The 19,085-nt window shown below is 38.8% G+C and overlaps 1 protein-coding gene across 9 annotated transcripts in view; it reads left to right on the forward strand.

The window, feature by feature from the left end:
* The window catches only part of LOC143030920 (rho family-interacting cell polarization regulator 2-like), a 276,625-nt gene that overhangs the window by 205,992 nt on the left and 51,548 nt on the right, over positions 1-19,085 (forward strand). For all 9 annotated transcript variants that reach the window (XR_012966948.1, XR_012966950.1, XR_012966949.1 and 6 more), the window contains one exon: positions 13,050-13,151. Coding sequence is in view for 6 of the 9 variants with exons in the window: in XM_076194178.1 (XP_076050293.1) it covers positions 13,050-13,151 (102 nt within the window). In the remaining 3 variants the exon portion in view is untranslated. The remainder of the gene's footprint in view (positions 1-13,049; positions 13,152-19,085) is intronic.

Genomic DNA, 19,085 nt, shown 5'->3' on the forward strand with positions numbered 1-19,085 from the left:
AGGAAATGGTGAAACTATGCCAAGGAAATATAGAATACACAGATCAGGAAATGGCTGAAGTCATGAATAATCACTTCAAATCCATTTTTACTAGAGAAAAGGCACAATATTGGGACAAAGTAAATGAAGTGTGATCTCCCCCCATGAGTGAAATAATAGTAACACAAAGAGAAATACATACACACACACACGCTCATCGAAGCAACACCGCTCGTCGTCGCTCGTCGTCGCGCGACCAAGAAGGAGAGGATTTACAACGAAAAAGGAAAACCTGGTTTGTACTGTAGGGGTGGGGAGTGAACGTGAGTGCCCGAAATGGTATCTATGCAGTGCTAGTTAATTGTGTTAACTCGAAATTAGCAAAAATGAATGAAAACGGCTCGAAAGCCAGTTGCGAATCAGAGCCATCTGGAGGCAATCCACTGAACCGCGATGTAAACAATAAACAAAGCGCCACGTGTTACGACAATGATTTCTTAGGGTTTGGTAAGTACGAAAGAAAGAACTTAAGTAGATTATTAGAGATAGAGAGAGAGATGAGCAAAAATAGGACTCGGTGGGAAAATGAAATCATGGACTTAAGAAAAGAGGTCATTGGTTTAATTGATTGTTTATCTAAGACTAACCACGAAATTTCTGACCTGAAAAAAGCTAACTTGGATCTTACAAACGAAATTAAAGAAATGAAAAGAGACATAAATGAACTGAAGAATGAAAATGAAAAGAAGAAAACTAATGATAATAATAGCGAAAATCTAAAGCAAGAAGTGAACAACAAATTCCAAGAATTGACACAAAAGATCGAAGAAAACTTAGGTGGGGACAGTATCCAGGAAATTAAGAAGTGGAAAGAAAATAAAGAAATTGCTTTCAAAGAAATAGTCAAGCAGCAAATGCAAGATAATGCAAAAGACACAATCATTCAAGTGATTAACGAAAAAGCAAACTGGGTCAGGGACACAGTAGATAGGAAGAAATGTATTGTGGTTTATGGGCTTAAAGAAAAACAAGGATTGGCGAGGTACATGAGAGAAAAAGAAGAAAAAGAGACAGCAGTAGAAATCCTTAATGAAATTCAGGGGGGAGATAGTGATTCAGGCACAGACTTAGAAGAGACTTACAGAATTGGTCGCTATACTAAGGATAGGAATCGACCTCTAAAGATAAAACTAAGGTCACAAGTGGTAGTAGAAGACATATTTGAAAAAGTAGGTAACTTGGCAAAGAGTGAAAAATACAATAAGATATGGATAAAAAGAGAAATGAGTACTGAGGAATTAGAAAAAGAAAGGGCGCTAAGAGAAGAAGCAAAGGAAAAAAACTTGAAAAGATCGGAGACAGAATGCAAAGAATTCCAGTGGAGAGTAATAGACTTGAGATTAAGACAATGGCGCTTCAAAACGAACAAAACAAGGGAAGAAGAAACCAGGGAGAAGGAAGAAAATTAAAAGTGGCCTATACCAACATTGACGGACTAATTTCGGGACTGAACGAACTCAATGATTATCTGTTAGAAGCAAAACCAGACATAATGGGAATTGTAGAGACTAAACTAAGAGGTGAAATACCATCCACTGTTATCGGACAAGGTTTATACAACTACTGGATAAAAAACAGGGACAAGAAACAGGGAGGGGGAATCATGTTCTTGGCCAAGAAAGACCTAAAGGTGACAAAAATTGCAGAGGGCAAAGGTAATGCTGAATTGATCATGATAAAAGTCGAAGGCAAGAATATGAAGAGTAGAAAGTTTGTGGTGACTTATGTGCCTCCAAAAACAAGCGCTTGGAAAGAAATTGAACATAAAAAAATGCTAGATGACACAAGAAAATCACTCAATGAGATACTAATGGGTAAGGGTAATCTGGTAGTTATGGGGGACTTCAATTGCAAAGAAATTTGTTGGGACAGCATGACAGTGCAAGGAGGAGATGACTCGTGGGGCAATGTACTGCTAGATATGACCATGGAGTACACAATGACCCAATGGGTCCATGAAAACACAAGGTACAGAAATAATGAAGAGCCATCGAAACTAGATCTAATATTTACAACAGAGCCTGAAATAGTGCATAAAGTCCAGTATGAGACACCAATTGGAAAGAGTGACCATGTACTCATCGAAACTATACTAAAGGAAGAAATAGACATAGAGAGGAACGAAAAGCATAGGAAAGGAAGACTGAGGTACAACAAAACAGACTTTACAAAACTAAAGACATTCTTCCGGAATGCAAACTGGGAAATATTTTACAGGGAAGAAACAGCAGTGGAAGAGAAATGGAATATATTGATGGAAAACTACAATGAAGGGGTAAACAGGCATGTACCAAGACAAAAGCGAGAGAGAGAGTACATTAAATGTTGGTTCAACAAAAGATGCAGTGAGGCAAAAGACAGAAGGGACAAAGCTTGGAAAAAGTGGAGAAAAGACAAAAAACAAAGCAAATGGCAAATTTATGTTAACTATAGAAATGAGTATGTTAATGTGAGAAGAGAGGAGAAAAGGAACCATGAGAAGGATATTATAGACAAATGCAAAGAGCAACCCAAACTATTCTATCGGTATGTGAATGGTAAACTTAAAAACAAACAGGAATTGGTGAAACTATGCCAAGGAAACATAGAATACACAGAAGATTTAGAGATGGCCGAAGTCATGAACAATCACTTTAAATCTGTTTTCACCAGAGAGAAAATACCGAATTGTGACATAGACAAAAACAAGAAATCTCCCCTCATGAATGAGTTTACAGCATCACTAAAGGAAATATCAGAACATTTATCAAGGCTGGATGTCAGAAAATCACATGGCCCGGACGGTATTGCAAATTGGATTCTAAAGGAGTGCAAAGAAGAACTAACAGACAAAATACACATCTTAATAAACAGCTCACTCAAAGAAGGAAAGATACCCGAGGACTGGAAAAACGCTAACATTGTACCAATACACAAAGGAGGAAACAAAGAAGAACCCACCAACTATAGGCCAGTATCACTAACAAGCACCATTGCCAAAATTTGTGAGAAAATAATCAAGAATAGATGGGTAAAACATCTGGAAGACAATGACATATTAAACCCAAGACAATTCGGATTCAGACAAGGAAGATCATGCTCCACAAACTTAATATGCTTCTACTCAAGACTAATAGACATAGTGCAAGAAAGAAATGGATGGGCTGATTGTGCATTCCTAGACTTGCAAAAAGCCTTTGACAAAGTACCACACAGAAAACTACTAAAAAAACTGGAACACATAGGAGGAATACAGGGAAACCTACTAAAATGGATAGAGGACTTTCTGACTGGTAGAAAGATGAGAGTAGTGCTCAGAGAAAAATATTCAGACTGGAAAGAGGTGATCAGTGGAGTACCGCAAGGATCTGTGCTGGCACCAATAATGTTTGCTATCTATATGAATGACATGGATGAGGACGTGAACTGCTACATGAGCTTCTTTGCCGATAACGCCAAACTGCTAAGGAAAATAGAAACTGATGAGGACTGTGAAGCACTGCAAGAAGACCTAAATAGGGTATGGAACTGGAGTCAGAAATGGGAAGTGGACTTTAATACTAAGAAGTGTAGCATAATGGAGTTTGGAAAAAGCAAAAACAGAATATCAGGAAAATATACAATTGGAACCAAAGAAGTAAAGAAAGTAGGATCCGAAAAAGATTTGGGAGTAATTATCACGAACGACCTGTCCTATGATATACAGATTAACAAAATTGTCGGGGAGACTTACAATTTGCTAAGATCAATAAAAGTGGCGTTTACATACTTGGACGAAGACATGATGAAAAAAATATTGGTTACATTGATAAGGCCTAGATTAGAGTATGCAGCGACATTGTGGTCCCCCAGTACCAAAAAGAATATAAAGAAAATAGAAAGAATCCAAAGAGCAGCTACAAAAATGGCACCTGCACTTGCAAACCTATCATACGAAGAGAGATTGGCTAAACTGGAGTTACCGACACTGGAGCAAAGAAGAGAGAGAGGTGACCTATTGACCATCTACAGAATCATGAAAGGCACAGAGGTACTCGATAGTGAGAACTTACTTAACTGGGACAAAAGAAACACAAGAGGACATGGAAAGAAAATAAAAAAACATAGCTATAGAAGAGAACTGAAGAAAAACAGTTTTCCTCATAGAGTTTTGGACACTTGGAACAAACTGGACAATGAAATAGTATGCGCAAAAACCATTCATGAGTTTAAAAACAAACTAGACACTGCAAGATACAAAGGCGGGACAACACGAGCATAGCTCCCCTTCCCGCAAAATACAACTAGGTAAATACAACTAGGTAAATACATACATATACCAAGGCTTTTTCCCCCTTACAAGGGAGGTAGCCAAAAAGAAAAAGGCATGAAATCATTCCCACCCATTCCATCCCTAAATACACTCCACTCCCCTCCACCCTCCCTCGTATCTTAGCACTTCCTGGATGACGGGTCATCCCTGCACCCTGTCCACTGCCCTGGGTCAGAGGCAGTGTTGCTAGGCACAGCACATCCACAGCAAGGCTGCTTCATTAAATCGGCAAACCCCCTCTCTGTCCCCCATGCATAAAGGGAGAAGACGGGGGAGAAATCCCTTCAGGCTGCGTCAAATTTTGCACACACATACTACCTCACCCCCCATCCCCCTGCCCATTCCACCTCATGCATCACAGCATCATCCATATACAATCATTCTTCATTCACTCCTGTCTTCTGTCCTCTCCCATCCTTCCTCAACAGACATTCCCCTCTTCCCCAAAGCTCCCTTCACCCCATCCATCCATCTCAGCCTAGGACATCCCCTCATGTTCACTCCCCCCACATCTGCCTTCCATACCTCTTTTACTGGTCATTCTTCACTCCTTCTTTCCACGTGTCTAAACCATCCTAATACTCTTTCATCAACCCTATCTCCCAACTCCCTTTCCACCCCTGTTCTCCTCCTCACCTCATTTCTCACTCTATCTAGCCTAGTAACCCCCATCATACTTCTCAGACACCTCATCTCAAACACATTCAAACTCCTTCTCTCTTCCTCTCTTATATTCCATGTTTCTGCCCCATACAGTACTGTTGGCACAATTACTCCTTCATACAGTCTCCTGTTAGCATCCATTCCCAAATGTCCATTCCTCACTACACTTTTTAATCCACCAAGGCATTTACTTGCTTCTCTCAATCTACATTCTACCTCCACCTCCACTCCACCTTTTCCTGCCACATTTGCACCCAAGTACAGTATCTAAAACTATCCACTTCTCCAGTCGCTCTCCCTTGATGCTCACTTCTACTCTACTGCCACTTTCACCCCTTGTACATCACATCACCTTACTTTTAACCACATTTATCTTCAGCTTTCTTCTTTCAACTCTGTCACCAACTTCCTCAATCCCTCCTCCGATCCTGCCACAAGCGCAGTGTCATCCGCAAACAACAGCTGGCTCACCTCCCACTTTTCTCCATTTTCTTTAACCATCTCTAATCCCTGACCCACCACCCTTGCATTTACCTCTCGCACCACCCCATCCATGTACAAGTTGAAGAGCCAGGGCAACATAATGCATCCCTGATGGAGTCCCACCTTTACCTCGAACCACTCACTTTCTCCATTTCTAATCCTGACACATGCTCTACTACTCTACTCTCGTAAAAACTCTTGACAGCTCCTAGAAGCTTTCCTCCTATCCCATATATCCACAAAACCTCCCACAGTGCCTTCCTTTCTATCCTGTCGTAAGCCTTTTCCAGATCCATAAAAGCCCAAAAAACATCCTTCCCCTTTCCTATAGCTTTCTCACATATCTGTCTTACCACAAAAATCTGATCTATACAACCTCTACCTGTCCTAAATCCACACTGTTCCTCACCAATTACTCCCTCTGTTCCTCTCCTAATCCTCTCAATCAAGATCCTCCTATAAGCCTTCCCAACCACACTTAACAAGCTAATCCCTCTAAAATTACTACACACACTTGTCCCCTTTTCACATGTAAAGTGGAACTATACAGGCACTCCTCCAGTCCTCCGGCACTCTACCCTCTCTCTAGCAAACATTAGATAACCATACCAGCCAGTCCACCATCACTGTACCTCCTTTTTTTTTAGACATTCTGCATGGCATCCATCCAGACCAGGTGCCTTACCTGCTTTCATCATCTTAACAACTGCCTTCACTTCATCCTTCCTTATTTCTCCTCCATTTTCCTCACTCATCACTCTCATTTTCTTAGCATTTCCCACTGCAACTATCTTTCCCTCCCTATCCTCCTTCACATTTAGCAACTCCCTAAAATATTCTGTCCATCTTCCCCTTACTGCCTTCTCTTCCATTATCATCTCTGCATCTGCACCTTTTACCTTTTCTTCTCTACTTGATTTGCCTCCTCTTCCTCTCTTAATTTCTTTCCAAAACATTTTTTTATTACTTTCAATGTTTTCTGTCAAACTCTTACCCAATTTCACATCTGCTCTCCTCTTTGCCTCCTTTACCTTGTGCTTTACTTCTCTTCTCTTTTCTTTGTACCTCTCATATGACTCCCTAGTCCTGTTTTGTAACCAATCTGTGAAAGCTCACTTCTTCTCTTCTACAACCTTCTTTGTTTCCTCATCCCACCATTCACCACACTTCCTTCTATTTCCTCCTGTCCTTCTTGTTCCTCACACCATCTTTGCACACTTTGTGACTCCCTCCTTGAACCATCCCCATTCCTCCTCCACACCTAGCTCTACTCTATCCTTCATTCCCTCCCACTCTTCTCTCAGCTTCTTCTTGTACTCCTTCTCCTTTTCCTTTTCATTTAAAGAGTTCACTCTAAGCACCTCCCTACCTTTTGTCCTTTTCCTCTTTCTCCATCTATCCTCCACTCTCAACTTACCTTCCACCAAAAAATGATCTGATTTTCCCCCACCCTCTCCCCTTAGCACATGTACATCCTTAACTCTTCCTATTATACTCCTATCTACCACTACATAGTCCATTAATGCTCTATCTACCATCCTTCCATCCACCACCCTCTCCCATGTGTACTTATGCTTGAGTTTCTTCCGAAACACTGTATTTGCTATTATCAACTCACTTTCTAGACACATCTCCACCATCAACTCTCCACTACGATTCTTTCCTGGAACTCCACATTTCCCAACCACTCCGTCTATTGGTTCATTTCCTACCTTAGTATTAAGGTCTCCCAGTACTATTACATTGACATTTCTCCCTAATCCCTCTATGCACTCATTTAAATCTATCCAAAAAGTCTCCCTTTCTTCTACACTCCTCTCACTACCAGGCCCATATGCACTTTCCCAGTTTCACCTTCATCCACATTATCCTTGAGAAAACCTCCTTCCACTCCACTACACGTTTACCTATCTCTTCACTTACTAGTATAACCACCCCTTCTCTCCCTCGCCCTCTCTTCACTCCTGATAACCTCCCACTTACACTCCCAAACTTACACTCACCCTTCCCTTTCAACTTAGTTTCACTCAAAGCCAACACATCCATCTTTCTTCTCACAAACATACTACCTATCTCTTCCCTTTTACTCTCATCTGTACCACATTCACGCACATTAAAAGACCCAAACCCTAGGGTGCTGGTTAAAAAACTCCCAGACCCTCTTATGCCTTTACTTTTTTTTAGGAATATCCCCTGTGGGGCTACAGGGAGATATGCCTGGTCCCAATCCCTGTCCCTTTTTTCTCGCCTCTTATGATCTAAGTGGAAGTACTTGGTGGCAGTATTCTTTTGCCCCCACCACAGGGTAGGTAGGCAAAAAAGGAAATGAATATTCAGAGAAATGGTACAGGACAGTAACAAGGGGTTGGGGGACAGCATAACAGAGGGACAGTCATAGTATAAAAGTGTCATCATTTCTCTATGAATAGAGTTTTCCTCTATCACAGACAAAATGATGTGTGGCTCTGGTCCATAGGGGTGTGCCCCATATAGACCCTAAAGTATCAACTGCATGCTACTTTGCCACAATAACATGCAGCCAATACCCCAGATAGGAAAAAGAGGAATAATGGAACATTTATCAAACCTTGATGTCAGAAAATCACATGGCCTGGATGGAAATGCAAATTGGATTCTAAAAGAATGCAAAGAAGAACTAATGGACAAAATATATAGCAGAGTAAGTTGCTCACTTAAGGGGACCAGCTGGTCAAGAATCGATGAAAATTGGGAAAAAAAAAAAAAAAACTGGGAAAAAAAATTCTACATCTGCGTATGGCAATCGACAGTCTGTATGTGGAGTATTTAATCAAAATTCGCCTTATTTTTCGTAGTTATGGCAAATAAACCCCCTCCTCCCCCCAACTCGATCCCATCTCGGCCCTATGATACGTATTGGTCACTACAATATATATATTATTGCAATAAATAATAATAATTTGTAATGATTGAGTGCTATTCCTAGTGACTTCTGGCAACTCTGTCTCTGTACCAGAGGTTATATATAGACCCCAGAATGGGTAGATGCCTTAGAAAGCGATAAACAGTAGACAAAAATTGAATGATGTGCTCCACTGCAAGCCACCATCAATCCTTTTGTCATTTGACAAGCTGTTATACTATTTTTGAGATGCCATGTCCTCGCAAGCAAACCAAACACCTTCAGGAAGCTAGGAAAAGGCAAGAATTACAAAGTAAGCAAGCTATGACACCCTAATGTAATAACCTGCCTAAAATGCAGGTGGGGACCAGGAGCCAGAAGACAGAGGATTATATGACTGGACATCAATATATATGACTGAATATGAATAAATTTTATTCTAAATATCATCAACATTCAAGCCTAAAAAGCTAAATAAGGAAATGCCATTATATCCCTTATTTATATTAGTGAAAACTTTGACGGCCCGTATCTCAAAACCTAAGTTTTATACCTTCAAACTTCTACTCCTCCATAACTTCTTGATCAATTTCAATGAAAATTCACACATAATATGTCTAAATCTGCCTGATTGATGAAATAGAACGTTTTTTTTTAATATCTGAAAGGGTTAATTTTTGCCAACACTATAGCCAAAATTTGTGAGAAAATTATCAAGAATAGATGGGTAAAACACCTGGAAGAAAATAATATAATAAACCCAAGACAGTTTGGGTTCAGACAAGGAAGATCATGTACCACAAACTTAATATGTTTTTTACTCAAGACCAATAGATATAGTGCAAGAGATGGATGGGCTGATTGCGCTTTTTTGGACTTACAAAAAGCTTTTGACAAGGTACCACATAAGAAATTATTTAAAAAATTGGAACATATAGGAGGGATACAAGGCAACCTGCTAAAATGGATGAGTACTTCCTGAATGGTAGAAAGATAAGAGTAGTATTTAGAGAAAAATATTCAGGTTGGAAGGAGGTGATTAGTGGAGTTCCGCAAGGATCTGTATTGGTTCCAATAATGTTTGCTATTTATGTGAATGACATGGATGATGATGTCAAATGTTACATGGGCTTCTTTACAGATGATGCTAAATTGGGAAAGTAAAAACTGAAATAGATTGCGAATCACTACAGGAAGACCTGAATAAGCTTTGGAAGTGGAGTCAGAAATGGGAAATGGACTTCAGTATTAACCACTTCACTCTAGGCCAAAATCTCGCGGGCAGCATTAGCTGCCAGACATATGATGTTGCGCCATAATACTCGCATCATAAAAAATAGTCACCGCTTATATCAATCGTTCTTTCTTTCACCCGTGAATTTTGATAACCATAGAAAATGTGATGAAGCCAGTTTAGAGAGTATATCAGTTACGCAGGGACAACTACAATAAATATAATCAAGACGCCGATATGGCAGCCTCACGCCACTTGCTCCTCATGCCGCCTATGTAGGTGGCATCGTATGGAAGAGGTTAAGAAGTATAGCATAATGGAGTTCAGAAAAAGCAAAAATAGAATACAGGTAAACGTCGACTTACGATGGCATTAGGTTTCGATAGAGCCATCGTAAGACGATCTCATCGTAAGTCGATCCCCACTCTGTTCCGTGGTCACTGTACCTAGCCTACCTGTATATTAACCACCAGAGATACTGAATATAGCCTATTAAACATGTACAGTAGTTTATTTAATTATTCTTATCCTTTTTACCATATTCAAACACTATAATATGTATTTTCAGTACGGCACTTAAATCTCGCGGGCAGCAGCCAATGCCAGCCGTACGACGTGACGTAATAATACTCGCATCATAAAATATAGTCACCGCTTATATCGATCGTTCTCTCTTTCACCCGCGAATTTTGAAAACCACAGAGAATGGGATTTAGGGCACATTTGAGAGAATGTAAAAACACAGGGGCGACTACAATAAATATAATCAAGACGCCGATATGGCAGCGTCGTGAATCCACTTGCTCCTCATGATGCTTACGTGTGCGGCACCGTAGGGAAGGGGTTAAATTATCATATCGTCGTCGTCGTCATCGTAAAGTCGAACAATCGTAAGTCGCGGCCATCGTAAGTCGACGTTTACCTGTATCAGGACAATATAAAATTGGAACTAAGGAGGAAGTGGGATCTGAAAAAGATCTGGGAGTAATTATCTCAAACGACTTGTCCTCTAATAAACAAATGAACAAAATTGTTGGAGAATCATATAACTTGCTAAGATCAATAAAAGGGGCATTTACATATTTGGACAAAGAAATTATTAAAGAAAATATTAGTCACACTATTAAGGCCTAGACTAGAATATGCAGTGATATTGTAGTCACCCAGTACCAAAAAGAGTATAAAGAAAATTGAAAGAATCCAGAGAGAAGCCACAAAAATGGCTCCTGCACTTTCAAACTTGTCATATGAGGAGAGACTGGCTACATTGGAGTTACCGACTCTGGAGGAGAGATAGAGGCGACCTACTGACCATCTATAGAATCATGAAGGGTACAGAAATACTCGAAAGAAAGGACTTAAAAAATTGGGACAAAAGAAACACAAGAGGACATGGAAAGAAACTCAAAAAACATAGTTATAGAAGAGATCTGAAGAAGAACAGTTTTCCACATAGAGTGGTAAACACCTGGAACAAACTGGACAAAAAAATAGTGTGTCCAAAAACCATTCATGAATTTAAGAGCAAACTAGACACTGTGAGATACAAAGGCAGGATACCACAAGCGTAGCTCCCCTTCTTGTAAAATACAACTAGGTAAATACAACCGAACCTCTGGACTAACAACACAAAAATTTTGAGTTCCAGAGAAAGAAGTTAAAAGTGGAACATCTCAGTATAGTATTGTCCTATTAGCAGGATGCCTAGGTTGTGTTAAAAAAAAATATATATATAAAAAAATAAATAAAAAACAGATCAAGAAAACACAGTTGTATTGGAGAGTGTTAGACATGAGACTGAAAAAAATATATTTTCAAGAAAAAAGTTGAGGGGGGGAGGTGTCACCGATTAAATGAAGTTACCTTGCTATGGATGTGCTGTGTCTTGCTACATTGCCTCTGACCCAGGGCATTGAGGAGCCAAGATAAGAGGGAGGAAGTAGAAAATTAAAACTAGCTTATACTAATATAGATGGATTAATCTCAGGATTAAATGAACTAAATGATTAGCATGTCAGAAGAAAAACTGGAAATAATGGGAATTGTGGAGACAAAACTAAGGGTCCACTATTACCATACAGTGTTGGACATGGATTATATAATCACTGGCTTAGAAACAGAGAGGAAAAATATGGTGGAGTCATGTTCCTGGATAAGAATAACTTAAATGTGATGAGAGTTACATATAAAGAGAACAGGGTGAAAATCACAATTGGAGTGGAAAATAGTGACATGAAAAGCAAAACGTTTGCAGTGATTTATGTGCCCCCCAAAATGGGGTTTTGGAGAATGATTACTCCAAAATGTTGCTTACAACACTGCTTGTGGCAGAATCAGAGGAGGGATTAGGGAAGTTAGTGACAGAGTTTGGGAAGGTGTGCAAAAGAAGAAAGTTCAAGATAAATGTGGGTAAAAGTAAGGTGTACAAGGAAGATGATGTCAGAAAATTGGAAGTGAGTATTAAGGGAGAGAGATTGGAGGAAGTGGAGAGCTTTAGATAGTTGGGTGCAAATGTGGTGGGAAAGGGAGGAGTGGAAGTGGAGATATAATGTAGATTGAGGTAAGCAAATGTCTTGGTGGATTAAAAAGTGTAATGAAAAATAGACATTTGGGAATGACTGCTAAGAGGAGATTGTATAAAGGAGTGACTGCCAACAGCACTGTATGGGGGCAGAAACACGGAACATAAGAGAGGAAGAGTTTGAATGTGTTTGAGATGAAATGCCTGAGAAGTATGGTAGGGGTTACTAGGCTGGATAGAGTGAGAAACAAGAAGATGAGGAGAAGAGTGTGGGTGGATAGGGATGATGAAAGAATATTGGGATTGTTTGGATACATGGAATGAATGAGTGAAGAAAGATTAGTAAAAGAGGTGTGAAATGGAGGTGGAAGGAGTGAACATGAGGAGGTGACCAAGGAGATGGATGGATGGGGTAAAAGGGGCATTGGGAAATAGGGGAATGTCTGTTGAGGAAGAAAGGAAAAAGACAGAAGATAGGGGTGAGTGGAGAATGGTTGTGTATGGATGATGTTGTGATGCAAGGGAGTGGGTGGGGGATGGAGGGAGGGAGTATGTTTAAATGATATTTTGACACATCCCAAAGGGATTTCCCCCATCTTCTCTTTCTGCATGAGAGGATGGAGAGGGGGAGTGTCACCAATTAAATGAAGCAACCTTGCTATGGATATGCTGTGTCTTGTTACATTGCCTCTGACCCAGGGCATTGGGCGAGATGCAGGGATGACCCATCATCCATGAGGAGCCAAGTGAATAGGGAGGAAGGAGGTGAATGGGAGTGGAGTATGTGGGGATGGAATAGGTGGGAGTGGATTTTATGCCTTTGTTTTTTAGCTACCTCCCATGTAAGGGGGAAAAAAGCCATTGGTATATGTATGTATATATGTGTTTCATAGTTGCAGATGTACCTTATTTTCTGTGTTATTTGTACAACTTTCAGGTGGTGAGCCGGTTGTGTGCCTGCTTGGAAGATATACAAGGACAGTTTTCACAGCTTCATGCACTAGAGGAGGCAGTTTTGGAGCTTGATGACATGTGTAAGGTAAATAAGAATCCTATTGTATATTAGTATGTCTACTTTTATTATGAAGTATAGTTTCTAATATATGCAGTACTAAACATTATAGTGAACTCAAATAAAGTCTTAACTCAGACTCAGCAGTGGTAATTAAGAATTAGTATATCTATTTCAATACTTATACTGTTAGGTTTACAGTATTTAAAGTTTGAATTGTTGAAGATTTTTAGGTTCATCATTAATATGCAGTAGTGACAAAAACCATAAAAGTTGAGAAAATAAGTCAACCAAAAACAACATTCATTTTATAAGTTCATTCTTTGATAGCTGCATTAGGCACCAGTGATATGTATCTGCATGAGATGGTCTTGTATAGTAGATGTTGTATAGGATAGTCTTGCTTCTCATCTCCAGAACCTGAGGTGGAATTAAGTTCTTTGCCAAACCATGGTTCTCATTCTATCAGTTGCCACCATTTTTCAACCACTTTTTCACTTAAGTAGAGCAAACAACTGGCAGCTGTTCTCCACATTTGCCTAGTACAGACAGCTATCCATTTCTTCTGACAAAATTCAGTGGAAGGGCCTAAGGATTGTTGTTGGTTGCCACAAGGCTGTAAATTTCCAGTAAGAGAAATTAAAGGCTGTTTTTTTTCCGCTTCTGGCCTGTGAAATTTAACGAATAGGCCTACTCCCTGGTGACTAATCAAATGGCAATTATAGACTGAGGATTTGAATATTTCAAAACAAACTATGATTCATATTTTGAGTAAGGTTATGAACATGCAGGCTCATATTACTCATCTAGGTAATTACATCAGTTGTTGGCTTTTAGATCTAAGAAATGCTAGAAATTATTAAGTATTGTGCATTTCAAGTTAATGTTGCATTGTTTAACCTATAGATAACCTGATATCTTTCCGTCACATCCTTTTTTCATCCTTTCAAAATCATCACAACTGGAAAAGATCAGGTAGCAAGACACAATGTCACTAGCAGCTGCAGAGGCCAGTGTTCAAGAGGGGAGACTTGGAAAAGAGTGGAGTGGTTGGGGTGTACATAACTAATAATGAAATGAAGACCAGTAAGATGGCAGAATGTTTCAGTGAACCAAAACAGGAAGAAGGCTGAGAGTGGTGGAGGAGGAGAGAAAGGGAAAGGATACAAAGATGCTGAACATTGACATGCAAACAAAAAGCATTTTCATAGCAGTCACAAAATCAACAATGTTTATTACTTTTACATATTTTGTCATAATAAACAATGTTACAACTATGTCCACACCACAGCACATGCTCATATGTCATTAGTGGTCTTCTTGTATATTCATGACAAAATACATAAATGTAGCAGAAGTTGTTGGCTGCCATGAGGATGCCTAAGTATAGTTACATAATTACTGCTTGGGGAATCAGGGAGCTATGCTGTAACAGAATTATACTTGGCGCAACTGAAAACCAAAATGCAAAAGTAAGAAAGGGAACTAATAAAACAAACATTGGGTCTAGGCTCTACTAGGGCAAAAGGGATGGGAGATATGTCATTTGGGATTTGAATAGCATGACATTTTTTGAAAAGACAAAAGTGGACCAAAGAAAGGAAATAGGTACTGGTACTTCATGTAAATACAACTTTCAAGAACTGATATATTTTTTATCTGCATATTTCAAAAAGTGATGAAAGGAAAATGACTAAATCAGTCAACTGTTGTCTCAAGTTTCATAAAGTGAAAAAACCCATAACTCTGCAGTGGTTAGCAAGTCCTCAGAACCTCCCACAGGTCTCTCTGGGAAGAAACATTGGACTGTTGTCTGTTGTACCAGTGTGGGACTGTTCCTCTATCATTGGTCACCTCTTCATATAGTCTTCTCATAATGTCCATCCTTAGAGACCTATTATTCAAGACACTTTTCATTCCTCAAAGACATTTATTAGTTTTCTGCACTTTACATTTTACCTCCACCCCCACTCCACCATTCCTTGCTGTATGTGACCTTAGATACATTAAACTCTCCACTTCGTCTACCCCCTCTCCTTTAAGACTTACCTCCAATCCACTGCTACTCCCACCTATTGTACATTTCACCTCCTTACTTTTAACACATTACCCACCTTAACTTTCAACACATTAGTAGGCAACCACTAAAATTACTCTCTAGGTTTTCACAAATATGAAGGGGATAGAAAATTGTAGATGAATAAGCTCTGGACACAATATGAACTTATTCAGTAAAGATATCACCTAGGTTGATATAGTATGCCCATTTATTTGTAACATTTGTGAGGTCTTACACAATACTGCATGCAAAGTAGGATCCGAAAAAGATTTGGGAGTAATTATCACGAACGACCTGTCCTATGATATACAGATTAACAAAATTGTCGGGGAGACTTACAATTTGCTAAGATCAATAAAAGTGGCGTTTACATACTTGGACGAAGACATGATGAAAAAAATATTGGTTACATTGATAAGGCCTAGATTAGAGTATGCAGCGACATTGTGGTCCCCCAGTACCAAAAAGAATATAAAGAAAATAGAAAGAATCCAAAGAGCAGCTACAAAAATGGCACCTGCACTTGCAAACCTATCATACGAAGAGAGATTGGCTAAACTGGAGTTACCGACACTGGAGCAAAGAAGAGAGAGAGGTGACCTATTGACCATCTACAGAATCATGAAAGGCACAGAGGTACTCGATAGTGAGAACTTACTTAACTGGGACAAAAGAAACACAAGAGGACATGGAAAGAAAATAAAAAAACATAGCTATAGAAGAGAACTGAAGAAAAACAGTTTTCCTCATAGAGTTTTGGACACTTGGAACAAACTGGACAATGAAATAGTATGCGCAAAAACCATTCATGAGTTTAAAAACAAACTAGACACTGCAAGATACAAAGGCGGGACAACACGAGCATAGCTCCCCTTCCCGCAAAATACAACTAGGTAAATACAACTAGGTAAATGGCAATGAAATAATTGGCTGTCATGTCCCAAGCTTTATTTAGCTCAAATAAATGTATACCCTGGAAGAAGAATATTATTGTATAATTCTAATGCAAATGAAAATCTTATCAACCATTATGAATACTCTGCTGATATATAACCTAAATAAGCAAATGAAAAGAGAACCCTACATGACACAGTCTGTAGTAGGTCCTGCCAATGTGTAGATAATATCACAGTGACAGTGCTCAGTGATAAAGCACAAAAGCATGGTCACACACTAAACTGCAACCAACGCTCATAAGTTTATCCTTTTAAAGCCATCATCATGGGATTAATTGCCAGTTTAACAGACAGGGTGGAAGCAATTCTATTCAGGATTTCTGTAGAAGATTAACATTGCTGGTTCCAAATTTGTGATAGAGGAGGGAAATAATAATTTTTCATCTCTGACACACTCATGATAGGAGAAAAAAGTCAAAATTAATTTGAGTTTGTTTTCATTACAAAGTGTAATATTTTTTGTTGTATTTACACTAGGAGATACAAATTTTGAAGGTTTCCAACAAACAAGGGTGAGTAATTCCATTAAAGAAACTGATAAATGTGGTATTAGGGACAAAATTGAAGAAAAAGATAGATTTCAAAGTGGATGTAACTTTTCCATGGAGGTAAGTGAAAATGAAATTGAGTTGAAACGATTGAGAATCTTGCTTTCTTTCCTTGGACCAAGATTACATGACCTAGAGCAAAAAAGACTGAGCCAGAAAAAGAAACAAGTCTGGCTCAGAAAGCAGAGATTGCTAAACTAGAAAGGGAAAATGAAACTGACAAATGAGGGAAAATATTTTCTCAAGAGCACATGAAGATAAGCAGGATACAGTAACCTTAAGCCTAGAAGAAGGAATAGTGAAGGTTATAAAGAAAAATAATAATAATAATAATCTTTTGTCAATGTAGTTGACAAGACTAGATGTGTCATACTCAGCTGGCAAGAAGACCACATAACATCATGGAATTTATGCCAAGAACAGGAGAGGCAAAAAAATCAGGAATGAGTATGATGTAATAGGTCAGATTGATAATATGTTTAGGTTGATAAGAGAGGACTGGCATGCATCCAATGAAAATGAAATTCAAGTCATAAGCCATAGCAAATTAAGTAATTGGCAAGTCTTGAAAGTTAGCATGAGAAGAAAAGTTAAAAGATATTTAGATTAAGAAAGATGCAAATGAAGAGGAGTATGCAAAGACATCTCTTAGAGGGAGCCAAAAAAAAGAGGACAGAAGTAGATTTTTTTTTTTTTTTTACATATTTATTGTATAATTATTATTTATTTCATTTATTTCCTTTCAGATATCAATCAGAATGCTTTTTTTTTCTAAAACAATAGGGCAGTATTGCAAAAGAAATTACAAGGAAACTTAAAGTAGCCTATGCTAATATTAATTATTTACTATTAGCCCGGATGGAGATAAGTGACAACTTGAGGATAATCAAGTCTGATATTTTATGTTTAGTGGAAACCAAACTCCCAAAAAATGTTGATCAACAGTTAGGGAACAATGGATAAACCTCCCAGAGAAGAGACAGAAAAGATAGAATGGATGGAGGGGTTATGGTTGCTATGAGAAGTGATGTAAAGGTGGAAGAAGACAATCAGAACTAAAGGGCAGAATAGAAGAGACTTCATGGTGGCATATGTCCTCCCCAAGACAAGAGCTTGGAATGAAGCTGAATATCAGAAAATGTTGATGGAGACAGTTCTAAAAAAAACTGGTGATCAAAGTAACAATTTAGTCCTTATTAGAGGTTTTAATTGCAGAGGTCAACTGGAAGGATGGGAAGCAAATAGCAAAACAGATTCTTGGGGGTATATCCTGTTAAGTATAGCAATGGAGAACACAATGACCCAGTAGGTAAAAATAGTGACTTGTGTAAGAGATGACATTCCCATAAGATTATATCTACTACTCACCAAAGAGCCAAACATCATCACCTCGAACTAACTTTGCCCCATAGGAAGAAATGACCATGTAACAATTGAATTTTGGCTAGAGTATGAGGAAATAAAGCCAAGGAATGAATCACACAGGCAAGGAAGAATCAATTCTAGGAAAGCAGATTACTTAGGGTTGAAAAAATTCTTTGAAGAAGCAGACTGGGAGGAATTCATGATGGTAATAGGAAGAAATGGGAAATCTTCCTTGACATTTACAATGTATGAGTGAACAAACATGTACTAAAAATTAGTGGAAGGAAGAAGCAGAAATAGGACTGGTTCAACAAAAGGTGTGAGATTGCAAAATAGGTCAGGGACATGACTTGGGGAAAATGGAAGAAGAAACAATAAAATAAAAGAAGTTAACAGACAAACTAGAAATGACTGTGTAAGAGGTAGATAAATGCAAAGATGAACCAAAACTGTTTTACAGGTTTACAAATGGTAAATTGAGACACAAAATTAATCACCAAGCTAATAGTGAGTGGTAAGGTGTTTGAGGAGGCCTCAACTCAGGCAGAAATAATGAATGAATGAATGAAAGTTTCCAATTGATGGAAAGTGAATGGAGCAAAACTTCAGGTATAAAAGATATGAATGTAGAAGTGAGGGAAGTGCTCAGTCTCTTTGGATCATTGGATGTAACAAAAGCTTCAGGACCTGATGGAATCTCAAGCTCAATACCTGTTGAATTTAAGGAACAACTAGTGGACAAGATTCATTGTCTCATTGTATGTTTGTTGACAGAAGGCATAGTGCAGCTTGATTGAAAAAGGGCAAATGTGGTACCAATTCACGAAGGTAGAAGTAAGGAGATAATACTAACCTACACTGGCCTTATCCAACACAATAGTGGAATTATGTGAAAGGATTGGGAAAGAACAGTAAACCAAATATCTTGAAGAGATGAACATTCTGACAGACAGTTTGACTTCAGATATGGAAGGTCATGTGTGTCAAAAGTGATTGATGATCTGCAAGAGAGAGAGGAGTGGATAGACTGTGT

The sequence above is a fragment of the Oratosquilla oratoria genome, chromosome 12 (assembly GCF_046742065.1).
Source record: "Oratosquilla oratoria isolate Oo_2021 chromosome 12, ASM4674206v1, whole genome shotgun sequence".
Lineage (NCBI taxonomy): Eukaryota > Metazoa > Arthropoda > Malacostraca > Stomatopoda > Squillidae > Oratosquilla > Oratosquilla oratoria.